Source organism: Thermobia domestica, chromosome 2, assembly GCF_964235325.1.
Source record: "Thermobia domestica chromosome 2, izTheDome1.hap1.1, whole genome shotgun sequence".
Classification (NCBI taxonomy): domain Eukaryota; kingdom Metazoa; phylum Arthropoda; class Insecta; order Zygentoma; family Lepismatidae; genus Thermobia; species Thermobia domestica.
Window position 1 is genome coordinate 166,524,491 of NC_137455.1, and position 25,870 is coordinate 166,550,360.

The 25,870-nt window shown below is 33.8% G+C and overlaps 1 protein-coding gene across 4 annotated transcripts in view; it reads left to right on the plus strand.

Annotated features, from left to right (window-relative positions):
* Positions 1 to 25,870, plus strand: part of LOC145677096 (uncharacterized) — a 108,119-nt gene that overhangs the window by 47,852 nt on the left and 34,397 nt on the right. Inside the window, exons 4-6 of one of the 4 annotated variants that reach the window (XM_081747764.1) lie at positions 3,933 to 4,014; positions 16,934 to 17,098; positions 23,931 to 24,272. In XM_081747764.1, the coding sequence (XP_081603890.1) occupies positions 3,933 to 4,014; positions 16,934 to 17,098; positions 23,931 to 24,272 (589 nt within the window). The remainder of the gene's footprint in view (positions 1 to 3,932; positions 4,015 to 16,933; positions 17,099 to 23,930; positions 24,273 to 25,870) is intronic. The other 3 variants (XM_081747765.1, XM_081747769.1, XM_081747767.1) reach the window with 3 other exon arrangements.

Sequence of the window (25,870 nt, forward strand, 5' to 3'; positions counted from 1 at the left end):
TAAAATTAGGATTAATTGAATTTTTAGTTCAATTTTACATCATTAGGGGATTAAGATAAATAGAAATATACAAAGAAATATTGCGTAAAATGATAGGTAAAGAGAAAGAATGGAAGTGCGTCAAGATAATTACATACACGGTTTTGTTCATCAGTAAATTGCATGCCGGAAGTAATCACCGTCTCTTGTAGGTTTCTTGATCTTCAGTTGTAATGAGAATAGAGTCTGAAGTATCAATATTTAGACTTTGATATTCATTTATGCTTTTCAGATTATTACTAACGGAGGTAGTTCAAATACGCGTGATAGTTACCTGAGATAATCAATTATTGATTTGTATTTGTTAGAATAACAGTATTTAAGTTCAGTAAAGGTGATATGTATTAAAGACTTAAACTGTTATTGTTCGACTGTATTTCTGCAAGGAAAGTTTTTCCCCGTCTTTGGGAAGGTACTTTAAGAATCTCAGAATATAAATACTGTTGTTCCCTTTTGTGAAATTTACATGCCCGAGTTGCCTGCCTCAATATTGACATTGATATTAAAATGTTAAATAACGGTCTAAGAAAGTTCCTTGTTTTTCACTGTTGCTGAAAAGCTCAAAAAATCATACGACCAGGTAGCGAGTTTTTAACAACGATTTAGAGGAGGAACCGAGACGCATCAGCAACTCTTATCCACTTTATTTATCTGGCACAACCAGAAACACGGGAATGACTTGGTGAGTAACTGTTTGTCGTCTTCGTATTGATTTCATGTGCATTATTTCGAAAACAAGTTCTGTGGTGTTCTGATGGAGATCAATGCTGCTTATTTAATATATACCTAGGTATATTTATATAATATTTAACAAATTCATATAAAATATTAAAGGATTAAAAAAGAAATAAATAAATAGGGACTGTAGTAATACACAAGATAATTTTGAAATTCTGAAGAAAGTTAATTTCGTGACAGTTTGAATGAAGTCTATGGAGCTGATTTATAAAGTAATTAAGTTTTTCGTACCAGGATGAATTTCTAGAAAATTTTAAAGAATATAAATGTGCAAAATCTATGTTACTAGTATCGTCATATCAGGTGTTAAAAGAAACAGGTAGCAGTGCAGTAGGAAAATCATTATTCAATAATCAACAACAGTCGGCGATATGTGGAATGCGGTTTATTGAAAATGATTACAACTAACCTTTTTCTCTCCTAGATTTTCATAGTGAAGTTCTGTATCAGAGATGCTGTTATCATCTGCCGCTAGTAAGTAGGTCGTTAAACAGACGGATCCATGTACTTGATTTAATTGCTGAATGGATGCTGCGAATATTGTTTCCCTCTTTTCATATTGATTTCTTGTCTCCTATTTACGCTTACGTTTTTATTTTGCGTTATTATTATACATTGAAAAGATTGCATTTTCGAGATCAAGCAAAAAATGATCAAGAAGAGTGTATAGAGGCATGAAAGTCCACACTTGTTATTGGGAAGAAATGTAGTATACAGGGAATTAAACCTGAAAGTTGACTGAGGTGGTGCAGATAAATTCGTTCCTGCTTTCACTGTACAATTAAGAGCTTCTGGGTTCAAAATACGCCGCTGGTCATCATAACGTGTTTTCCAAAGGTTTTCTTTGCATTTTCTTTGAAAATTAGTATGAATCTTGCAAATTTGCCACCTGCCAAGCATCGAGTAACAGTAACAAGCGAACACAATGTTGTGGCAGGGTTCATACTGACCTGGAAAATCAGGGATTATTTTTTACTCTGTTTCTGTCATAGCCATATTTATCCTGAAAACTGAATATGCAACGGTAAGTTGACTTGTACATTTAATATTACTATTATTATGTTTCGTAGTCACAATTCCATGATACATTCATAGTTTTAGTACATCTAAGTGATACAGTTCACTTCTAGTTAATTATTGCGAAGAGTTTTTGTTAAACCGAAGACAGGCCCTCCTGTTACTTTAAAAAAAAACTAATACAGGACTTCGAACTAATAGGGACTTATTAATTCTTTCGTGAAATCTGATTCCATTTCCCACTGTTTTCTGAGCAATTAGACTATATTCAGGGTGGCAAGTGAGCACCCTCGTTTGAGTTAGCTCGCGTGAACGCGCTCATTTTTCGTGAGTGTTATGATGAGTTAGCTCACTTTCAAAAAGGTAAATGTGAGTTGAGTTTAGCTCCAAACATATGCGAGTTTGAGCGCAAAACCACGCTCAACTTTACGCTAAAATCAGATTTACCTATTTTGTGTCAAATGTTAGTCGTTGCTTGTGAGATAGCTGTTTCCTGTTCTTTAGGAAGGCACTAATAGAAATCAACTTACAATGACAGTAACCAGTGACGTCCGATTTTAGAGATTTAATACATCGAAACGGCAAGAAACACCCTTTCCATTCATGTGAATCTTCGTGCCGGACTTTCTTATCATGTTCAACTTAGGCATAATGTAAAACATTAATGTGGAGGAAAGACTGTATTGCAGTGTTGTTATTGTATTCATCATTTAAACTTAAATAAATTCAAGTAACAGAAAAAAATACGGAGTAGTAAGAGTTTTGCTAAGAGGTTAGACAAACATTTATTAATAAGAAAGAACACATAAATAAGAAAACTTCCAGAAAAATGTGCCCAGAATTACTGAAAATATGACTCACTTTGCCAATTATTGAAAAATTCAAAATTCGAACAAAGACGATTTATTAATAGTATACTCTTGTTTGAAGTACAGTAAACAATAAAATTTACGAAATTTATTTCTGAGCAAAGATAATTTTGAACAGTCTTATTCAAAATCACGAGATTAAAACAGTGTCCTGTTATGTTGTAATGGAGCTATATTCATAACATAATGTACGCTTTCCATACTAGGGTCTTTGATTTTGGATTACTAGTTCTAATCCCGTACGAAACCATTTTCGGTTCAGGGAAATCGAGGGAGGTGAAACGTTATGCCATTTCTTCTTTGGTGATTTATCTTGCCTGTATGCAACCCACATTACTTCTGTATTGTACGGGCTTATATAACAGTATAGGATAAATTCCCGAGCAATACATGTGTCGCGGAGAAATTCTTTAAGGACATCTCTCTCTCTCTTCTTTATCCCGATTCTGAATTAAGACTGGCAACAACGGGTGCTTACAGCTAGTATATATTTGACCTAGAAGGTAAAAAAAACGCCAAGTCCATGGAAAAAGAGAAAGGTGGGAGGGGGGGTTGCAATTGTTACAGTAGGATTATCTATATCTCGGAATCCCTTGAAGTTAGAGAAATGAAATTTGGTATTCGGATCTTTTGTCTGAAATTATTGAACGAGAGTTTCAGCGTTTTTTGATATTTGATCTAGATGACAAGAAAAAACGGGGGTGTTCATTAAAATGCCCATACGAGATGTTTAAATGTCATGCGAGACTTCGCATTCAGACAAATTCTATATGAAAAACACAGGGGGAGGAACGTAAAATATTGGTCTGCAGTAACATGTGGGGCGTTGCTAGTTTATGTGTAAAAATAGGCAATTAGTAATTGATCAAATTATTTGCTGATAGGTCATAATTGAATAATGGTTCGGATTAACGCTTTTTCTCTGAAAAGAAATTAAACACTGTCATGCACTTTAATTACTCACACTATGACAGACAAGGAATTAAAAAAATTGCAGTATTTTAAGTTTATGTAATTTTTAATAATTTTTACTTTGTTAAAGTTTTCTTTCTTTCTTGACTCCATAATGGTATTAGTTTTTTGTTCTAAACATGTTGAAGTTGTAATGTTGTTTACTATTTGTTCGAACGTTGATGAAATACGATTTTTATTTCGAAAACTAATTTTTTAAGACGTAATGTGTCTTAATATTTTTAGTCTAAAATAGCAGTGATCTGAAAAAAAAAATAAAATATGCTTATTGTCTTGTATCCTTCGTCTTTATTTTAGGTCAGAAGCGAACTAGAATCATTAAAAGGGGGGAGTGCTCCCTTCGTTCCAAAGGAAAGAATAGATCCTTTATCAGCTCCTGGTGAGTTTTAACTGCATTGTATTTTATGAAATTTAAAGAGCGAAAGTTGCTTTTTTTAAAATTACTTCAGTTGTTCTCTTACTTAGCAGTCTAGCTAACATTTGTAGAGGTAATGAAATAGATAATATGAAAACTAATTATACTGAATATGATAAAACCGATGGCCACTCCCGCAAATAATTATTTGCGGGAGTGGCCACCGGTTTTATCTTATTCAGTATAATCAGAACAATTTGAAACAGGAAAGTAAACCGAACAGCTTATTTCTTCATGTTCCCTATTCTGGTAAAATTGTCAGTTAATTTAAAACATTTCTACACAACGTGTAATTAAAGCACAAAGTTTGAACAAAAATTGTATACTTCTGAGATCAGCGAGAATAATAATAATTTAGTACTGGAAGTAGTAGCAAATCTCGTAATTAACTTTTTTCAATAATTACTTTAATACTACAGACAGAATTCTGATATATAAACTTTCATAGTTCTGTTACATATAGAGCGGCCCAAAAGTCAGTTTCTCCTAAGAAAAACTATGTATAGGATTAAAATTAAGATGATTAGAGTTTCTCTGGGCAAACTATCTTCAGCGTTAGTGACTACTGACAGACTACTAGAGACTGCTGAATTGCAAGTATCTGATAATACAGATTTCCTTACTACAAGTATCACAGTTTTGTTCTCTCTAAGGGAAACTCACTTTGGGGAACTGTATACGAGCAGTTATCTCTGCGAAGGGTTCCTAGCTCGATCACATGTTATGAATGATCATAGTGCTTATCTTATTCAGTGGTTTCCTCGGAATTCCTCTCTTGGATAATAATTTATAGACTTCGGATATAGATTTGATCCTACTTTATTTATGTACAGTTAGTGAAGGAATTTCGTGTTCTATATACATTTTAAGTTGCTATGAGCAAAAATGTAATAATTTTCTAGAACCTAAAATGTCCGATTGTGGGGGTTAGGATATAAAATATCTTAAATTTTCTTTTTGAACCTAGGACGTCCTAAATTGCCGTTTATAGTTAGTTTTAACTTTTAAAATGTTCTTCTGTACTAATATAAGAAAATATGTGTATCTCTGTCGTCAGTTTCTCGCATAGATAGGAGTAACCTAGAACCACCAAATTTTGTACACAGATACATATTCACCAAATCTAAACTTGTACGAAGCCCCTTTTTCGATTTTGAACTTTGGGATGAAAATGTCTGCAAAAACGTATGCTCTTTTCTAACAGTTTCTGATAACGCCTTACGTGTATGCAACCCCACTACTTCACTGTTTTGCGGGCTTATATAACATCAGAGGATACATATCGCGGAATGAAGTAAGAACTTTTTTCGTATCTTTTAATCGAAGTGATTACAACCCGACAACGACAGGTGCTTACAGCTAGTTCGAAATAAAAAAAATGATTCTTTTTTAACTCACGAAATATTAATTGTAGCTTTTGTCAACCAGTTTTCAACAATACAGTAGCAAGGGTTCCTCTACACAGTATGTTCCTTTCTAATTTGTAGTGGTAAAGGTTCATTGTAATTCTAAATAAGCTATGCATACATCGTACCAGATTTCAAATATCAGTAAATATTCTAGGCAAGAAAAATTTTATTAATATTTTTATTTCCTACAAGACTAGATTAAAGTTTACTAAAATAGTGCTAAAAGATAAGTTTCGAAGTGTACAATAACAAACAAAGCGTTAAAATATAATCAAATGTTATAAAATGTCCTTTTTAGTAATGTAATAATATCCTAAACAACGTTTTTGAAAACTCATAAAATCCTAAAATGTACTTTTTCTAACATTCTAATTCTTTAAACTTAAATTTCGAAGCCTAATAATTTGTATGTATTTATAATTAATTTCCTTTACCTAATAAGAATAAGTGCGACGTGTGACATTAAAGCTTTTGTTTTTACTATAAATTAAACTGAAGTCTTGGCCTACGCACTCGAGATTTCTAGTAATCTATAAACACGTGTTTGAAATAATCCTTTTTCGAAAAAAAGACGTATTTGTTATTTTTAAAATGTATTTTGCTGCCTAAGTACAGGGCCAGATTTTCATATTTTGCGCCCATGGGCCCTAGTGAAATTGCCGTCCCTAACCACACCAATTGCATTGCTCTCCAAAACTTCCATTCTCCTGGATCCACTTCTTAAAATATTACTTTTACGTTTACTACTAAATTATAATTATTACAATTACTAGTTATTACTGTTCTTATTTCTTATTACTCATTTTATGTAATATATTTTAATTCCTATATCTGACCAGCATTTGGAAATGAAATGAAATGAAATTTTTGAGTTTTACGTCCCACGGTTATCCTGGTTAGGCAAAAGGAGACGGTGATGATGAGAGATGAATGAAATGGTGGAATGAAGAAAGTGGGAGGAAACGGGAGAACCCCGAGAAAACCCACGCACACGGTGTTTGTCCACCACAAAGTTCACTTGGCGGGAGCAGAGTTTGAACCCAAGATCCCAAGCACCGGAGGTGAACGCTCTACTACTGAGCCACCGCGGCCCCCAGGCCAGCATTTGGAGTAGATTCATTGAAACTTACGTGGCTTATGCCTAACCTATTCAACATTACATGGTGTAAAAGACGGCAAAATATGAAAGAATCTCAAATGATATAAAGAGTTATATTATTGTATCTAAAAACTTACAAAATGACATTTTTGAAACTTTTGTGTATCAAAACTGTTTACGTCTTGCTTTGACATTGGCAAAATCATTAATAACGTAATGAAAATCAAGTTTAACAATCAAGTCATTTTCGATGGCTAAAACAGCTAGATAAACCAGTCTCTTCTGAAAAAGAGTAGATCTCAAATAGTTTTTGATTCTTGGCAGTGTGGAAAATGATCTTTCTGCCGCACAGTTAGTTGCTGGTGTACATAAAAACTTTTTAAGGCAAATACTTATGTTAGGATATAAGCTCTGAAGACTTTTCGATATGAGAAATCGGTTAAGTTGCGATTGTGACATTTAGCACTTTCGAACTTCTCTTGAGCTAAAAGTCCCTTTAAATAAAGGCACTCAACAAGAAAGGAAGATTCCTCGGTGTCAGTTGTATACACTTCCTGGAGAGAAGTGATTGCTGTGATGATTTCTTTAGCACTCAAGTTGCATAGATTTGTTAAGAAGGAAAACTGCTGAGAAATTCATTGTAGACCGCGATTCTCTTGTTCAATTCGGAAAGAAGTTTGTCAATTACAACAACAAAAGTTTTTTAAAGACGATGATTTGGGTTTTCAATTTCCTTTTCCTCTTCTGATTCAGATGATTCTGATTCATCAAAGAACTTCTTCCTTTTTCTTAATCTTTTAGTCCTGTTTCCTATGTATTCACCATCAGTTTCAAGAATAGTCTGGACCGTCTTTAGGTTTTACTGATAGCCATCATATAGAACTTAAACGTAAATTTCTCTATTTCTTTCCCTTGTTGCTATATATCCAGTGTAAACTGCCTCCGGGCTGTATCTGGTATTTGTTGAATAAATAAATAAATACACGCCAATTTGTGAAAATACGAATGTCGAGTTGCCTACTGCCGCCTTTTTCAGCAGATCCACAGACAACTGATCAAACCACCATAATAACCAATTGACTTAGGGGTCGTCCACATATTACGTAACGCGGCAAAAGGTGGAGGGGTTTCTGCCTTGCGTTACGATGTTTGACAAGGGTGTGGAGGGGGCTTAGGTCTTCGTTACGTAACGTATGTTTTTTGCTGTAATTTTTATTTTTATTTTAGATTTATATGCAATCTTTTGAACAAATAATTCTATTCAGTTCATTTCTTTTATAAATAAATAGCAGAATACCCGTTCTTCGCACGGGGAGAATACTTTTCATTTGGACATAAAGGGCACCTAAAATGTCACCAATCAACTTAAGGACCCCAAAAACTATGAATTAGACACTAATATCGGTTATTTTCAATTATTTTCACGTGTCACCATCCCTCCTTAGAAGTACTAATGGGGAATTTGGATTTAAACATCATTGAAAGTGTCACTGTTAATCTCTTTGACTTCGAAGTTTATAGATTCGACACTTATATCGGATATTTTCAATTATTGTTGCATGTCACCATCCCCCCGTAAGAGTACTAATGGGGGATTTGGATTTAAACATCATCGGAAGTGTCACTGTTCATCTCTGTGACCTTGAAAGCTATAGATTCGACACTAATGTCAGTCATTTTCGAGAATTTTTATATATCTCCCCCTCCGCAAGTTGCGGGGCTAAATTTTAATTTAAACGGCATCGAAAGTGTCACTGTTCATTTCAGTGACCCCAAAAACTATGGATTCGACACTATAATCGGTCATTTTCAATCATTTTTATATACCTCCCCTACCTCAAGTTGCAGTTTCAAAGTGAAATGATAAAAAACATCCGAGGCTCAAACTTTATCTATGTTGAAAATTTGATCGAGATCGGTCGGGTGGTTCAAGAGTTATTAAGTTTCATTTTCACTTACAGTTACTTCACCAAACATAGTCACTTTCATTTTCAATATATATAGATAAGTAAATATTCCTATTTTTTGGAAAATTGCGAACTATATAAACTAAATCATACAGAAGGGATTTGAAGATGCTCTAGACACCACCATGACTGGTGACAAACACTTCGTGTATTATAATACAATAAAGCTCCGTTTTGTAGCTATCGCAGCATTGCATTTACGGAACATGCTTTTCTGGAGTTAGTTGTTAGTGATCGTAACCACCGTTTGAAAGTGCCCTCGCCTTCCCACTCGTATCGATATTTCTGAAAATATTATTTAAAACTTTTAATTTGAATAATTACTCATTCTTTTCTTCTAAGGGATTTCGTATATGAAACAGAAGAAATTATTTTAAGTGAAATAATACTGTATTTTCCACGACGGAACGATCCACGATTTGCAGACCAAAATAAACTAAAAACCTAATTCGTCGGATATTCATCTTGTACTAAATTTTTTGATATTTGGATTTTAATATTTCTCAAGAAATCGAGTTTCTTTGCATTCTCGCACTGATTTAGCACAAGAAGAATTTGAAAAGGGATAAACTGAAGTCCAGAGTCCATAGAAGCTGCTCGAAAACTTGTTCACAAAAGAGAACTCCCTGCTCCTTCACGGTGCAGCTACTTCGAATCTGTGATCGACGAAGAAGAGAACTTATCATCGTCAACACTGGTGAACTTCAAATGCACGAAGCATCCTGGATCCCTGAAAAAGAGGTCGATGTCAGTTCTTTAGACTCTGTTTCACCTGCATCTTCCGGCAGTATTTCCACCTTATCATCATCGGTTACCTAAAAAGATGGGTGTGATCTCCTTGGGAGAACTACAGTATGCAGTTTTGAAGAATTAGGACTGGTTAATTAACACTGCGTTGGTCGCGCCCTCCACCGTTACGTGAGTGGTCGCGCGTTCTACTATTGTAGAACATCAGTATTTTTCTATAGTGTTATGATTTTTAGGAATATTCGGTCTTGGGTATGTTAGTTAAGTATTGTACACATTTTAAAATATTTTAAAATTATTATATTTGATTAATGCAAGAATATTGACAAAAATAAACATTAGGTACATCTTATTCAACATACAACAACCTTAAACAGACAATCAAATATGAGTTTAGGTATAAGTGTTGAAATAACAGCATAAACCTTCTTCTATGATAGATCATACAGGTAGAATGATTTGATGTACTCTTCTTGAATGATTGTCTACTCTAAGCAATTGTCACACATGCTTTTCTGGTGCTCTGGACACACTCATCTCTGGCATTTTCCACACATATTTTCTTGTTGACTTGTTGCGAGAACGGCTACAAATAAAACATTTTCCTACCCATTCGTCAGTCTTGTAGTAATGAAACACGTTCGCTGAAGCCTAGCAGACGTCTTCCTCAACGTCCAAGATCTATTGGCAAGGATTTTATGCCTAAACGTTGGCTTATTCCTAGTTTTATCAAGTCAAAAGGTAGATCTTGTAGGAAATTCTTGCGTTTGACATTCTCATCGTTCTTATTGGCTCTAAATATAGGTATATTAAGATCATTAACACCAGCTACATTCATAATCAATTCGTCATCAATTAGTCTTTAAAATGATGCAATGTGGTCTAAGCCACGAAAAGCTGGTATTGTATTCAAATTGGTAATTCGTGAGTTTCTTGGCATTATGGGATCTACATACCAGCGAGGAGATTCTACTTTTCTCTCTATATATCGATATAAAACGGACGTGTGTCGAGAGAAGGTGGTGTGGCTGAACTCATGACTTCAACACTGGCTTGTACTAGAATGTTTTCTTCTTCTTCCAGTATATTGTCTCGTACATCTTCGGTATCATCCATTCAACTGTTTCTTCAACAAAATCTTCCTCGAGCTGTCATACATTTTCAGTTACTTTCTGCCTGTTCTAATCAAAGACGCACCTATTCTCTTTCATATTCTGACATTTCAAATATATACAAGCATGTATTCCACAAAAGTAACGTGAAAATGTAAAACGAAATAAATCACTAATACGAAACAAACTAGTACGCCAATAGTAAGCGCGATCTACAATAGTAGAACACTAATGAAATCATGTAACAAATCGGAGCAGATGCAAGAACAAGCACTGAAAATAGACTGGGATGTACAGAAGGTTGGCGGAGAAAGGTACATAACCGCTCAAAGTCGAGAGTGTTGCCAATTGCTCAGGATTCTAAAACTAAAACACCTGTTCTACAATAGTAGAACGCGCGACCACTGCAATGTTAAGCAACCTTATGGGATAAAATATTATTACGCTTCTACCATTTTCTAATACGTACTTTGGTTTATTGGCGAGAAACACTACAAATATATTCAGAATACAAGCATTTTCTAATAAAAAGGGAAGAGGGTTTCGGCCTTGCGTTACGAAGTGTCAAGGGGGAGGGAGAGGGTAAAAATTGGTCAAAAATAGCGTTACGCAATATGTGGAAGATTCCTTATGACAATATTTACTACGACTAATGTGCTAGAATACTACTGTAGTCACGACCATTTTAAAAAAATGGCTTTCGCTTATGTAATATGTATTTTCAATAGTATTATTGTTTTTTAAATATATTTTTAAAAATTACCGCCCTTCAAAATTTGCCGCCCAGGGCCCATGTGGCCCATGCCTAAATCCGGTCCTGCCTAAGTATGAAAGATGCAATCTGATAATGTACAAATAGTGAAGAATTTATCTACTAATTATGTACTAATACAAACATAGTAAAACACTAATATTATTATAGTAAAACAAAGGGAAGAGATTTTAAAAAGGGAAATTTTGCTTGCTAATAGTATATTCCTTTTGGCATTCAAATGGAACATTCTGACAAATTTCATAAAATATCTGTGTATAGTTTACATTACAGTAATTACATTTTGTATAAACCACAAACATAACAATTTGTAAAACATAGTGCAATTTTGGAACAAGTGTAAAGGAATAAACTTGGCTTTCTTGTATAATGTCACCGTAGTATTACAAAATAAAGGCATGATTATAGGTAATAAAAAAAAAAAAAAAAAAAAAAAGCCGCCTCAATTAAGAAAGAAAAAGTACCGTAAACTGGGGCTGCTTGGAAAACTGACATTTTTTGTGTTATATGGTATAATAATGAGAGAACTATGACAGATAAGTCGTTTCCTTCCAGACCAATGGAAAGAAGACATCTAAAAAAAACAATATGGATGATCATAAGAGCTGTGTCTTATTTATAGACTGGTCTAAAAATTCTCATAGCAATTTATATTTGTGTGTGTTTTGAATTTTCTGTAAATTGTCCCTGTGTTTCCGTAATGAAAAGTGATTTTTGCCTGGTTGTGCTAAATATCATTGCTTTCAGAAGCTTCCTGATTAATTAATTTTACATTTCCACTTCCTTTCTGGGACAATCTGTGGCCATTTTTTTCTTTCTTTTTTTTATTTCCTTCCGTTTTTCTACTAAAAATGATTATGTTGATCAGGGGATAGACAACGATGACATTATTGAAGTTTTGCCTGAACCTACCTATAACAACAGAGAACAAGTTGTTTTTCCATGATTTCGCAGCAAAGAATTTTAATATGTGAATTTTTGTTCTTATCGTACTGTGTTACATTATTATTATTATAACAATACCATATGATATTTTTGCAAAGAATTAACGTAAATGTACACTCATAAAAATGGTATTAGGTAATTTTGTAAACCAGTATAAGACAATTACTGATCTGATACGTACATAAATTTCACAAAATTATGTAGGGCATGTTTTAGTGTTTAAAAGAAGTGTCAAGACCTTATGCGTGTATTGGCATTTGCCAAAATTTCCCTTGCATTGTTTGAAAAACTACTACTTATAAAGCCTATTCCAAAAATATTTCTTTTTTACTGGTTCTGTAGGCCATCAGGAAGACAAGTTTGCCACTGTAGTTGGTTTAGATTGGTTCAACAATTTACTGTGTTTAACTAAAAGGTTGTGAAAAAAAGTTTTATTTATTTATTTAAATATTTATTTATTTATTTAAAACAGCCTAGGAACACATTGCTATGAAAAAAACATAGGCATGTTGCATATCAATCTTCTCAGGAAAGTGTGACCTTGCAAGCAGTTCTTTCCAAATAGTCCCATCTTTCACACAGTTCTTACTACTACGAAAAAATATATATTTTACAAGTAGCCCCAAAAGCGGGGCTACCTGGAAACAGCACATTTTGGCTCCTAGGAGGCTTCAGTCTCAATAAAATTTTGTTATGACTGCAGGAAAAAGTAACATGGACTAAGCTCTAGAAACATCACAAGAAGAAAAATTAATTGTAATAAATAACAAGGGGTAGTATGATAAAGAAAGAAAAAAAACTCCAAGCATCCCCAATTTACGGTGTATATATATATATTAAGCTTTCAAATCTTATTATCTCATCGACGAACCATTGAAGGAAAGAGGAAGAGTAAAGAATGTTTGGTCAAGAGTAACGATCGGCCATGTTTGAAGTAGTGTCCGGATTAGCGTTCGAGTAGGTCGAGAGAGAGGAAAACATCAGTGTTTGATCTTCGAAAACAGAAATATATATATATGTCCAGTCTGTCTAGCAACCGTGAGACTAGTCTAAACGACATGTAACCTTCTTTCTTAATTGTTTCCCTCCTGTCTTTTGTCTGCTTCAAATACTGGCTATAATAATGATGCAATAATAGTAGTAATTTCTTCTGGAATTTCCCTTAACTCTTTTTTAGTCAGTAATATTATTTTTGTTTATTAAAAAAAAAAAAACTATTACAATGCACATTAAAATTGAGCAACTTCATGTTTATCTTACTTATATTCTTAATTTCTTTCGTGATTTCGATATGTTTGAAGATGAAAATATAACAATCCTCATATCAAACGCCCAACTTCTCAGCCTTCCGTTACATTAATCCTAATAATAAAGTCACACTAATAGACGTCGCTACCTCGCCATCATTTGCACAAATATGGTATGGGGTTTGGAGTAGTTGGTGAGCAAACTTAATAAAATAAGTAAATTTGTTAATGTAAATAATTAGAAATTTAAATGATGCTCCATTGTAACCTATGTAGTGTACAGCGGACTGAATGCTCAGGAGAAATAACTACTGGTATTTTTATGTAACTTCCATCTTCTTACGTATTACAAAACCGACGCATTATTCGAAACAGACTAGTGGGGCCCACGAGTGGTATGGAGGTAAAGAAGTTGGGCGCGCCCAGGAATTGATATAGTAAGCACACGCCCCGGCCGCTTGTACCCTCCATTTACATATCCGTTTTACCGAGGCTGGCTGATCTGAGACACATCGGAACGAAAGTAGAACAATAACAAAAAATCTCGCCCGCATCGGGGATTGAATCTAGGTCATCGTCCTTCTTCTACATAGTAAATATATGTTAACTTTTACAAGTTAGAAAACGTGTGTTAACTCTCAAGCCTTCAATTTTTGAGAACGACGACATACTTCCAAATTGTTTCCTGTACTTTCTACTCAAGACGTTTTATTCTGAAGACTAGTATCTTTGTTGTTCGTTATTAAACGGACTTATAATTCGCTTCTATAGTTTCAGTGAAATATAGGAACTTTTATAAAGTTCTCACCTAGAATTCATGTGTTAGGAATATGTTCCCCTTCCGTTGTTCCTTCACAACGAACGTAATTATAAATTTGGAGCAGGAAAGAAAATTTTGTGTGTACATCCGATGACTATCTGTTTTCCGTATAATACAAAACCCGCTAATCAGCAGCAATTGTTCAGTTGAGGACATTTCTTCACTAGTATGAAAACACTTATATAAAGCTATTGATCTAACTGTAAATACTTGCATTTACATTTTGCCATGGTAATTATTCACAAATAACGGCTGAAAATCTTTTTCATGAAACATTTCCTATTATTAAATACCTCTCTCTAGAGAAACATAATGCAAATAAAGTAAACTTTACACAGTCAGTAAGTAACATGGAAAACATATTAAAGAAATCTACATGCCAAACAAATGCAGAATGAACGTTATGGAAAAAATCCGGGTGAAAATGAATTTTTTACAGACATTTTGCAACCTATGGCATGATAGCATTACATCACAACATCCTTGTAAATATGTACCCCAATGTTGCCCAAAGTCATCTACCCACCCTGAAAGCTTACCATTTCGCTGTTTCAATGCTTGTCAGTTTCTCAGTTTTTCTGACTGCAGCAAGTGACGAACCTGTAGTCCGTTGAAAATGCCGTAACTTGAGTTTGTGACACGTGTGGATCGAATAAACTGTACTGGAAGAAAATTAGGGACTAAAACCTTTCGTCTGATATCCACGAATAGAACAAAACGAGTCCATAGACAGGCTATAGCTTCTAGTTCACGCTCTACGTCAAATAATATCTTTGTACTAAGTGTTTAGTTCTCTACTGAGATTTTGACAGGAAAATTATTTCAACGATCGACTGCTGTCGATACATCGAATCGTAAGTGGTTAGGATTAGCATTAGGATTTAGATTTCTAGCTTTCGGCATCTCTGGCCATGTTAGTCCATCACACATATCTGGAATAACGACCCTCGGCGATTATACTGCCCGGGGAATTGGAGAGGAAGAAACGAATGGGGAAGGAAGGAAGCGGCCTGGACTTGCCTGATGTGAAAGGAAACCCACGAAAAACCTCACTCAAGATGGCTGGCCTGAAAAAGCTGTTATATATTTTCGACCGAATGTCCTCACCGGGAATCGAATCCGGAACCGTTTATACCAGAGGCGAGAGCGTTAACGACCAGAATATACAGAACCACAAATCATAAGTGGTGTAATGCATCAGTCACAATAAAAATGAACTAAATACCACTTGCATACGAATAGAAAGGAATTGACTGTTTGTTTTGGCGTGTTATGTATATTGATTATACACGAGAAATTTATCTAAAAGTAATTCTAGATTCACTTTTTCTTTTTAATTGTAACATCCGACGTTTATGTCCTTTAGGCCAAAGGAAACAGATGATTAATGAAAGTAATAATTGTAAATAACATTTTTTTGTGCTCTCCTACTTGGAATTGAACCCGGAACCACGTGCACCAAAGGCACACTCGCTTACTATTAAATCAGCGGGGATGGAGTTTCGGATTCGTGTTCACTGTATTGAATTCATGTGGAAATAACACAAAAGTAACACAAGTTTACTTTATTTCCTCTGAAATTCCTGATCCACGCTGTTTCTCCTTTCGGTACTACTGCTTCATCCAGCTGATTTTTAGTACTTCACCTTACAGGTATTATATCTGCAAGTTTCCAAGTTTTTCAAGAGTGATTTGCTGCTGGCTATATCTCCTTTACTGTCTATATACACCTAATTAGACTTTGAGCAGATCTTACATTGTTTCGTTATGCAATTACTAAACATGGCCGATTACTGTTCTTGACAGTACATCCGTAACTTCGTTCTCCTTTCTTTCGTCGATACTGTGAGGACAGTCATGAAAGTTTAGGAAGTGTATACGTAATTTCTTCGATCTTTTATTATTATTATTATTATTATTATTATTATTATTGTAGTAGTAGTAGTAGTATTCATGTTAGTTATTTAATGCAAGTAGAAGAAATAATTAACTTTCTGTTAGATAGATTAAAAGTAACAATTTTTTCTTTTAACTCCGTACTTTTTGCTTGTCGTTGTGCACATGATTACAACGCTTCCTCCGAAGTGTTTGTAAAAATGCATAAATTTCAGTTTTAGAGTGATAACAAACCATAAATGTTAACATTGCGTTCTTTTGCAAGTTATTATGCACGTAAATGCATGTCAGATATTCTAAATAGAGCAGTCTGTTCTTGTATCTCTCCACTTGCGATGAAGCAGACACTAGTGTACAGATTTTTCGTGTTTTTTTTTTAAATTTAATGCAGCTCGTTTATATTTCACTACACTTTTTTAAAACTTTCGCTTTGCTTATAGCAAGAGCTTCGGTGTTGTTTATAAAAGCCACTGTATAGTTCTTTTGTTCGTAATACGATAATTAAATAAAAATAACGCAGTCAATCTAAATAGTAAGAAAGAATAATTGACATTCTTCCTTTCGAAAGTTTTTCTTAATAATTGCAATTTTAGGGTATATTAATTGCTAGTTTGACTTCTTTCTGGCAAAACACTATGTGGGAGGTGAAATTGAAATTTTTGATAGAACTAATTTATAATTTCCACATATTTTTGAATAAGTTTCCAAAGTAGAATCTAGTTAAATTATTTCTGCTAAGTTAAATCAAATACGTTTAAAAAGTTATTGTATGGATAATTCTTGTGCCCCATGTATACAACATTGTTAAATACTTTATATGTAAAATTTCGTAAGAATTTATTAGTGCCACATTATCTATTTGTTTATAGTTCGAAAAAAGAAAATAGGAGAATTGAATGAACTTCGTCCAAAAGTAGTTCAAATCCGTTCAAGGGGTTTGCAAGGGATGGTATTCCATGGTGGACCAGTCCTCATCTTTGATCCTCCCAATGCTCCTCGTCCAAAGCCCCGTTTCAGTGTGACTTACCTCAAAGGTACGTGAGCAAACATTGAAAGAGAAAAAAAAATGTAAATACTTCACTCAATCTTTTAATTTGCTTCACTAACACACACACATTCCTTCTGTGTTCTTGTATAGTTTCCTTTTAGATTAGTTTTTGTTGCCTGTATAGTCTTATTATCAAAGAATGTCGAAAGTAAAGTAGATTCAAACACGGTAGTGAACAAGGATGCCATTATCTTCAGAACAATCGATTATGTATAAATGACGGGAAATATTTAGTAATTTTTTAGAAAAATCAATAAAATGTTTGCATAGAAATAAATAAGCAAAAATAGATAACTTACCTGTGCAAAGTAGTACTGTCTTCCTCAAACTGAAGTCCATCATTTAATCACACCAGTGTAAAAATTAGTACTTATTATTTGATCATTGTAACGAGACTTCAATAAATACACGACAAGTCATGTTTACTTGTATAATGTAAACTACTTAGGGACAATGATAAACATAGAGATCTCGTTCCTTACTCGTATCAAACTGGGATATTAAAAGTTTAGCCAATATACAGGAATCAACTGACATCATCTAAAGATAAAATTAAATCCTTTTGTTGCTTATTTAGAGTTCGCGTATAAATAATGTAGTTACTTTTCTGGGGGTAAAATTTCTAATAATGTTAATAAAAAGCTTTTAATAACTTCTGTATCCTTAGATTCATTACAGTTAAAGAACTATAAAGAACTGTAAAAGATAAATTGTACCTTTCAAGACAAGATAGTAAGGAAGAAGATTTAAAGAAATCAAAGATTTTATCCATAATATTTACATGTTCTGCAAGTCATTGTTGATGCACAGTTATAATTGTGAGAGAATGTTTTAATTAATCATATTCTTTTGTGTTGCTTTGTTTTCTGTATTTTCTTGTACAGTCCTTTCCTTCTTTTGAATGCTACATGACTAATCTTAAAAGTAAATGATAACTTCAAGCCATTTTAACGAAAATTGTCATGCTGAATTTTTTTATTTCTTTGTTATTAAATTAGTACTAACTAAATACTACTTATATATACATTTATATATAGTGAATTTATAGGCTGAATTATACTAGTTAGGTAAGTGAAAAAATGTGCGTAAACTGGGAATATCGTTTGTAATATTTTCGGATAGTACATTGTACCTAAAAGTAACAAAGTTCCCACTACATTTGTGTTTTTTTGGATAATCTCGGCGGAAACTGAAAATTTATATCGTTACAAAGTTAACGAATGTCGAATGAAAAAAATACATTGTACATTAATGTGAATTCTGAAATGATTGTAGTCAATAGAGGTTTTCAAAATTATTTTCTTCTACAGTCATATTGTATGTATAGTGTCAATTCCACAATACCTGTTAGGGCCAAAACAAGTACTTACTGTGGGCTTTTCTGTTCGAGACTGCAATATGTAAATATTGCTATTTGTCTTAATATCAGGAACTCCTCTTTCTCTTCTCCCCGCAAGGAAAGTAATCTAAATATGTGTAAAGTATTAGAAATTACTTCTGTCATATGACATAAATACTTTTAAAGACTTTATTATGTTAAACTGTATTACTGTTGCAAGTACCATATCTCAGTATTGTAAATCTAAGTGAATCATTGCTCGCTCAATTGAGAATCAGGTTTGTGAGATGATGTTAGAATGACCTAGCGTATATGTCAGATGAATGACTTTTACCATCGGAGATAGTGTTGGAAATTGTGTGGTGTTTATAGTACTCTTAATTTTGTTTTGTGGGATGTGGAATCCAACAACAAATGTATGCTTGAATATAATATTGGGACACTATGATGAACAACTGAACCTAATTAGAAAATGCAACACATGCCTCACCTGAGTCTGCAATAATAATCATCATCATAATATTCTACCATTATCGGCAGGTTTTTTGCCACAACTAGAAGCTTATATGTACCACGATCTTCAGCCAACCTTTTCGTGTTCAGTTATAGTTCTTCTGTTTAGATACCGCCCATGGGCTGTAGTCTTCTTAGCCCCCTCCCTCTCTTTCCTGTTACCATACCCTCTAGCACGTCCCTCGTGATACAGTTCCTTTTCAGCCAATGTCTCAATCAATTTCTCTTCATCTTCAATTACATCTGAAATTATCCTTTTCACTCTCACTATTTCTAACACCTAATGTGTTTTCCGTTCGATCCAGCTAATTTTCTCTGTTCTTCTTCACACCCACATTTTGAAAGCTTGTCTTTGCTCATCGCGTTTGTGTAATGCCTATGTTTCTGCCGCATATAGTACAATATTCCGCACGAAGCATTTTATGAGTCTTTTTTTCAATCAAGAACCCACAAAATATACTTTTTTCCTCCTAAATACTGCTTTTGCCATTCCTATCCTTGCTTTTATTTCACGTTCGCACTTAATGTTGGCACTAATAATACTACTCAGTATCGAAAATTAGTCACCTGTTCTATTTTATCCCTTCCTACTTCTATATTCGATACCGACCTCTTCGTTGCAATCCCCACGGCTTTTGTCTTTGTAACATTTATTTTTATCCCATATTCTTCACAGCCCTTCCTTGTTTTCTAACGTATTGATTTTCTTTTCAGCTCCGCAACAAGCGCCGTATGATTTGCAAACCGTATACATTGAATCATTCTACCCTTACCGAAATACCGTCTTTATTATGTAGGCTCTCTTTTGAATAAATGTTAAATAGTGTTGTCGAGAGGCATCATCTCTGTCGAATTTCCCTTCCGGTTCCATTCTCTTATGTCATTTCTTACCCTATTCTAATACATACTTGTTGGTTCACATATAAGTTTCTTTTGAGCCTTTGATTTTTCTAATCCAACCTTCTTTAGAACTTCTTCAAAACAATTCCCATTTTCCAATCCATAGATTTGACCTTCTTAACCATTTTCTCTATTTCCCAACTCTATGTAATTCTTTATCCTCACATTTTCTTTTGTAAAACTGCCCTTGCTCTGTGTGCGTCCCTGTTTCCCTTCCCTTCGTTATTTAACTTCCTATACATCTTTCTGCCCTCTTCTCTAATAATCTATTCCCACGTGCGTCTTTTCCTCATTTTATGGGGGATCTGTTCTGTAGTTCTTGTATATACCTTTTTTTGTTCACGGTAACCTACTACTTCTTGCGTAGTCTGCTGTATCCAAAATTCAATATGCTCCCACTGTCTATTGCTACCTGCATCTATCAGTTCCTCGTTTGAGTGCTTTCCTTCTTGAAATTTTGTACAAAAAAAATCTTTTTCAATTTTTAAGAGGAAGAAATTAGAAACTTGTTGCTTACTGTTCTTTTGGCTACATTTTTCAACCAACACAAGGTTATGATCAGAGAAAATATTGGCCCTGAAAAGAGTCTTCGCCTTCCTCAAGCTATTTTGATACCTGTCTGGAATCATAATAGTTTGTTCGATATCTTTGGCCATCTGTTGAGGATTTCCATGTATATCTCCTTCTCAACTTATAAACATTTAAAGCTGAAATAAAAATAGTGTTATGAAATTGCGCATCAGCTATATATGCGTATTACACTTCTAACAGTAAACTTTAAATTGGAACTCAAGCATATCAATCAGTTTCATGGGCTGTTTTCATTTATAATTTGTCGCATATTTTTAAGCAATACAATTAACGGCGAGCATATTGGTAACGTGTGATTAGTCAATCTCGCAGAAAGCCACCACGTAATGGATTTTGTAAATTTATTTGAGAAGTTTTTAGTTTGTAATTGGAGAAATTGTATAGAGAAATATAGTATAAATTCGTACATGTCAAAGTACAGAATAGCGCACAAAGAGTTGACACTTAACAATGCGCAAGCGCGGTTTGTAGTTTTTGAAAATACCGAGTGGTGGTCTGTCGTCAGGCGTAGTCAAATAAGTGTATCAATTTCCTGCCATACTCGTCAGTCAGTGATTAACCTTGGCTGAGGACGGTCGTTTGTCTGCAGTGCAACATGGTAAAGTTGTCCTGTTATACGCAGAAACGGGAAACATTACTAGTACTCAACGGAAATTTCGAGTTCGTTTCAAAATTCGTTGGACTTCAGAAAAATACATTATCGTTCGTTTGTACCGTAGTTCGAATAACAAGTCAGCGTAAACGAAGAGAGACGAGAATACAGCAGTGTAATAAATTGCTGTATTACACAATCTGTTGGAACTTGACAAGTGGAATGGATGCAATGAATGACTCTGTAGGCACCCTTTAAACCCATGTTTCTGTTTAAAGGGAAAACTTTTCCCGTTCAAGCCAGCAAACATTATGGAAATTCAAGGTCGATAGTTCGATTGTGTGGCGACATTCACGAAGATGTGTGCCTAGAGTGGTACGAAAAATGTGCACATACTTTGAATATATTGACAGCAAGATGGGGGCCGTATTGTACATGATACAGTGAAGGAAAAAACAACTTTCCATGGAGACACTAGTCTGTACATAATGATACCCACATGTAATATTTAAAAAAAAAAAAAAAAAAAAAAAAAAACAATCTAAATTTCAAATGTAATCTCTTCGTAAGCCATTCTGTATGAAAGAATTTTATGTATATATGCATGCATATTAATAAAACTATGCCATATAAATCAACATAACAATACCTATGTAAATAATCATTAATTTACTTTCATCTCCCAACTCCTTAAATCGTATGTATTTAAAACTATTTCTTTTATCATCAAATTTTAATTTTTAAAATGTAGATCCTTTCTTTATGTAGGTTATTGTGTGATCTAATAAACCTATAATGCTATATTTCAGATGGTATTTTAAGAAATATAATTACCGTTGAAGGTGATGTTGAGTGTGCCAGTTTTCGCCAATATGTGACTGTGTCATTAGAACATTCTAATTTACACATACCTATATAGATAGATAGATATAGATATCTGTATGCTTAATATTTTCCAATTTATGTAGATCTGCAATGCGATTTATTTATTTATTTTGTTTGAATGTTGTAATATGGTGTGCTATGTATCTGAATGATCAATAAGTTGTTAATTCTAGGATGAAGCATAATTCATTTAAGTAGTATGAAGTGTCGCTTGCCAGTTGTGAAAAACTAGTACGGAATCTTTAGAGTTTGAATTCTACAGGTATGAAGAATATACGGGACAAACTGAGAAAAAAAAATCCGTACTGCAAATAGAATAAGTGTGTCCTGATAATGAGTCTGGAAACTCTGTTTAGAAGCGTGGGAAAATTTAAAGAAAAAAAATATCACTTAAAAAAACATGTACTGACGACAATTAACACCAAAACATTTTCACCATAGAATCTGTTGAGGCCAGAACATTGAGTAAATGAACTTCCCAAATTATTTGGGAAAGAAGATGAGAGATCAGATATATATATATATATATATATATATATATATATATATGTGTGTGTGTGTGTGTGTGTGTGTGTATGTTTGTGTGTTTTAATGTATTTTTAATATAATAAGTAAACATATATATATAGTTCACGAAATTTTTGGCATAAAAGTATTCCACGGATAATGTTTTTTGGTGTTGAGCGCTTTTCAAGTAATAGTTCGAAATTCTTGTGAAGAGTATTACATACATTAACAATTCATGTTTATTTCCTTCCATTTATTACAGAGAGTCATTTCTGAATTTCGTTTCCATTTTCTTATATGTATATCATTCTCTCTCTTTACATATATTAGTAATTGTGCTTAGCATCACCAGATCTTTCGTGCCACTAATTTTTCTTGAGTCGTCACGAAAATTTTTCAAAAGACCAACATCCGCCATGAAACACAGTTGGTATATTTCAGGAACATTTTGTTCATGTTGACAGAGCATTGAAGAGTGCGTGCTTTACTAGACAAAATAGAATAGCTCATGACTAACACATTTGGAATGAACTCCCGTATATCGCTGACCAACTACAGTTTGGTTACTACTTCTCGAAGACATGTTCAATATTTATTCTAAGCAATGGCCTGTTCATAATTTTTTCATCAGAAACAACTTTTATTTCTATAGACTTCGAGTCTCCGATGTACGCGTATTTGGCCCTTCCCATCAATTATGAAACTGGAGTAATAAGAATTTTATAAAAGACACGCATTGAATGTTGTCTTGCTTCAGGATGCGAATACAAGTGATAGAACTGATGTTTCAAGAACAACAGTGTTTTGGTGTTTCTCGCTGTTGCCATTCTTTTCTCCAACTCAGTGAGTTGAATTTGTCGGTCTTGAGCTTTTTTCGTATGGATTGTTAAGCGTATTTCCACGTGTAGACATTCAGTATTATAACGATATATCGTGTATTCTTTCTGTATTTATTCTACCTTCCAGAGTTTAGTGTCATCTTCCTCTCACGCTTCCACTATTCCATCCTTTAGGCACGTTTAATGAGTCTATATCGCATGCACTTATTGCTAAAGTGCCACTTGACTCTCATGTAATTCACTGTAAGATATAATGCTGCTACATGTGTTGGGAACGGGAACTCTAGTAAATTCACATGTTAGTTCTTCATCAGGGAGAAGGAATAAGAAGGAATAATACGTGTAGTAAATGTTCATAGGAGAGCAAAGAACAGTTCCCATTGTGGTATTTCGAAAAGAAAACAATATGTAAGGAGTTTCAGCTAGAGTTTGAGATTAATAGCATACAATGCAAGTGTGTGGTAAGTTTTCCTGTACTATTTTCATTATTATTAACTTGAAAGCTTTCATGTTAAACTTTTGTTTATGCTTTTTGTCCATAATTATTTTAAAATTTAATTTAGTTTGAGAGTACTTTTCTTCAGATTTTTTTTTTTTTATTATGTACCTATCCCCTATGTAGTATTAATTAAACTTGTTCTTCCATTGTCAGGTAAAACAGAGACAGTGAATAAAACTAATGGACTGATGCAGATAGGACCTAAACCCGCACAATCTACGCTGTTTGACCAAGAAAGGGAAGAAAAAGACGCTGAAGACAGGAATAATAACGCTGCAGAAGTAGTTGGTGAGAATGCAAATGAATTTAGTGTCCAAAGGACGTCAAATTTAACGAAATTCAATATCTCTAAACAACATGACGTTCTTGATATTCCGCCACTTAAACCCGACGTGGAAACAAGGAAAGGCGAAGTTCTAGAAGTTCCATTAAGTAAGAAAGCACAAGAAAATGACACAGCTAATAATATTGTATTTTCACCAAATAAAGCAAAAGGTAGCTGAAGTGTTCACTAGAACACAAATTCATATCAGCATGAGAATGGTTGTCGTTAGATCATTTGGTTGTCGTTAGATCAGTTGAGTTTTCGGCGTTATTTTATTATAAACTTCTTTTTCTGTTTGTATCTACTGTTGTTGTTGTTGTTGTTTTACATCAAAGAATGTCATTCAGTATTTTTGAGTCCTGCATTTTGGTTATGTTCATACTTTTTCATTCGTTGTGCTTGTGAATGTGCATGTTTATCTAGTCTATAGATATACTGTGGGGATCGTCAGCATGCGATTCATTATTAAATATCGCTATATATTTAACGTAAATAGAAAAAAAAATCGTGCCATTTCATTATAAAGACTGACCAATAGCGATAATTTATCGAAATTGGAACGAAGGACTGGCTATTTAATAAAATGTTTGTTTGTTTTCTAAAGCCCTAATTTCCGAAATAATTGATCTGTGAGTTCTGTAATTACTTAAATATTTCTGTACAAACTGTTCATTTATCTTATTTCAACAGTAAATTATTATATTACAAAAATGCCTTCCCTTCTTTATAATTTTATAACGATTAAATTTAAAGTGTGCGCCCATATGCTCCCATTTTCAGTCAATATGCCTATTGTCTGTGTGCATCTTTATCGTTTTCGAGTGAATTAGTTATTCCTTCATGTAGTACTCTTTCTCTCTTTTCCATTGTTTTATTATCGTATAATCTAAATAGAAATATATTGGTTATTTTTTAATAGATTCTTACCAGTTGTTTTTAGCGACTATATAGTTGTATTGTGGTTACTTTGTAGTTGATGTAATGCAGTTTTCCTATGTAATTTACGTATTTCGTAACAGCGACGTGTTCGTTTTGTCTTTTGTAACTGACTTGTTCGTTTTGTCTTTTGTGACTGACGTGTTTGTTTCGTCTTTTGTGTAGTAGCTTGTGCATAGTGCTTAAGATTTTGTCTCGCTTCTGATACATTTTTTAATAGCTCCTTCGTTCTGTGTGTGCGTATTTCTCTATATTGTATACAACGTTCTGTTTCTCCTGTAGGTTATTTGTGTATAGATCGGGGCCATTTCTTTTGGTAGATAAAAGAAAGTAACTTGAAATATTGTTCTTTTCTCTTACCGTTCGCTTATGAGTATTCGTAATTTCATTAAATTAGATCATGAGAAACTTTAACCTTTAATATAAATAATCATTACCTTTTATCGAGATGCAGAGAAATTTTTTAATCACTTTCAGTTCTAACTTCTGAATAGCAACAACTTTGTCATATTGGTGAAGTTTCAGATCTCATCTGTTCGCTGCAAAGAAAGAGAAGTTTCTGATGTAGTAAACTCTATCATCCTCATCTGCTGGTAATTTGTAAGCTGAGAACGACTTTTTCGTCTTTTAAAGGGATGTGTCTATCTTTGTTTCAGAAATAAAACTTTTTTTTTTCTATTCCTGCGCTTCAGCCGTCGTCTTGACAAAGAAAATAATATAGTCAAAAACATAGATCATAAATGGGAATGATTGTGAACAGTGTGATAGGTTTGTTGGGAAGAAAATTCAATTGCATGACAACAAGAACGTTTATTACTGAGAAATGATAGGG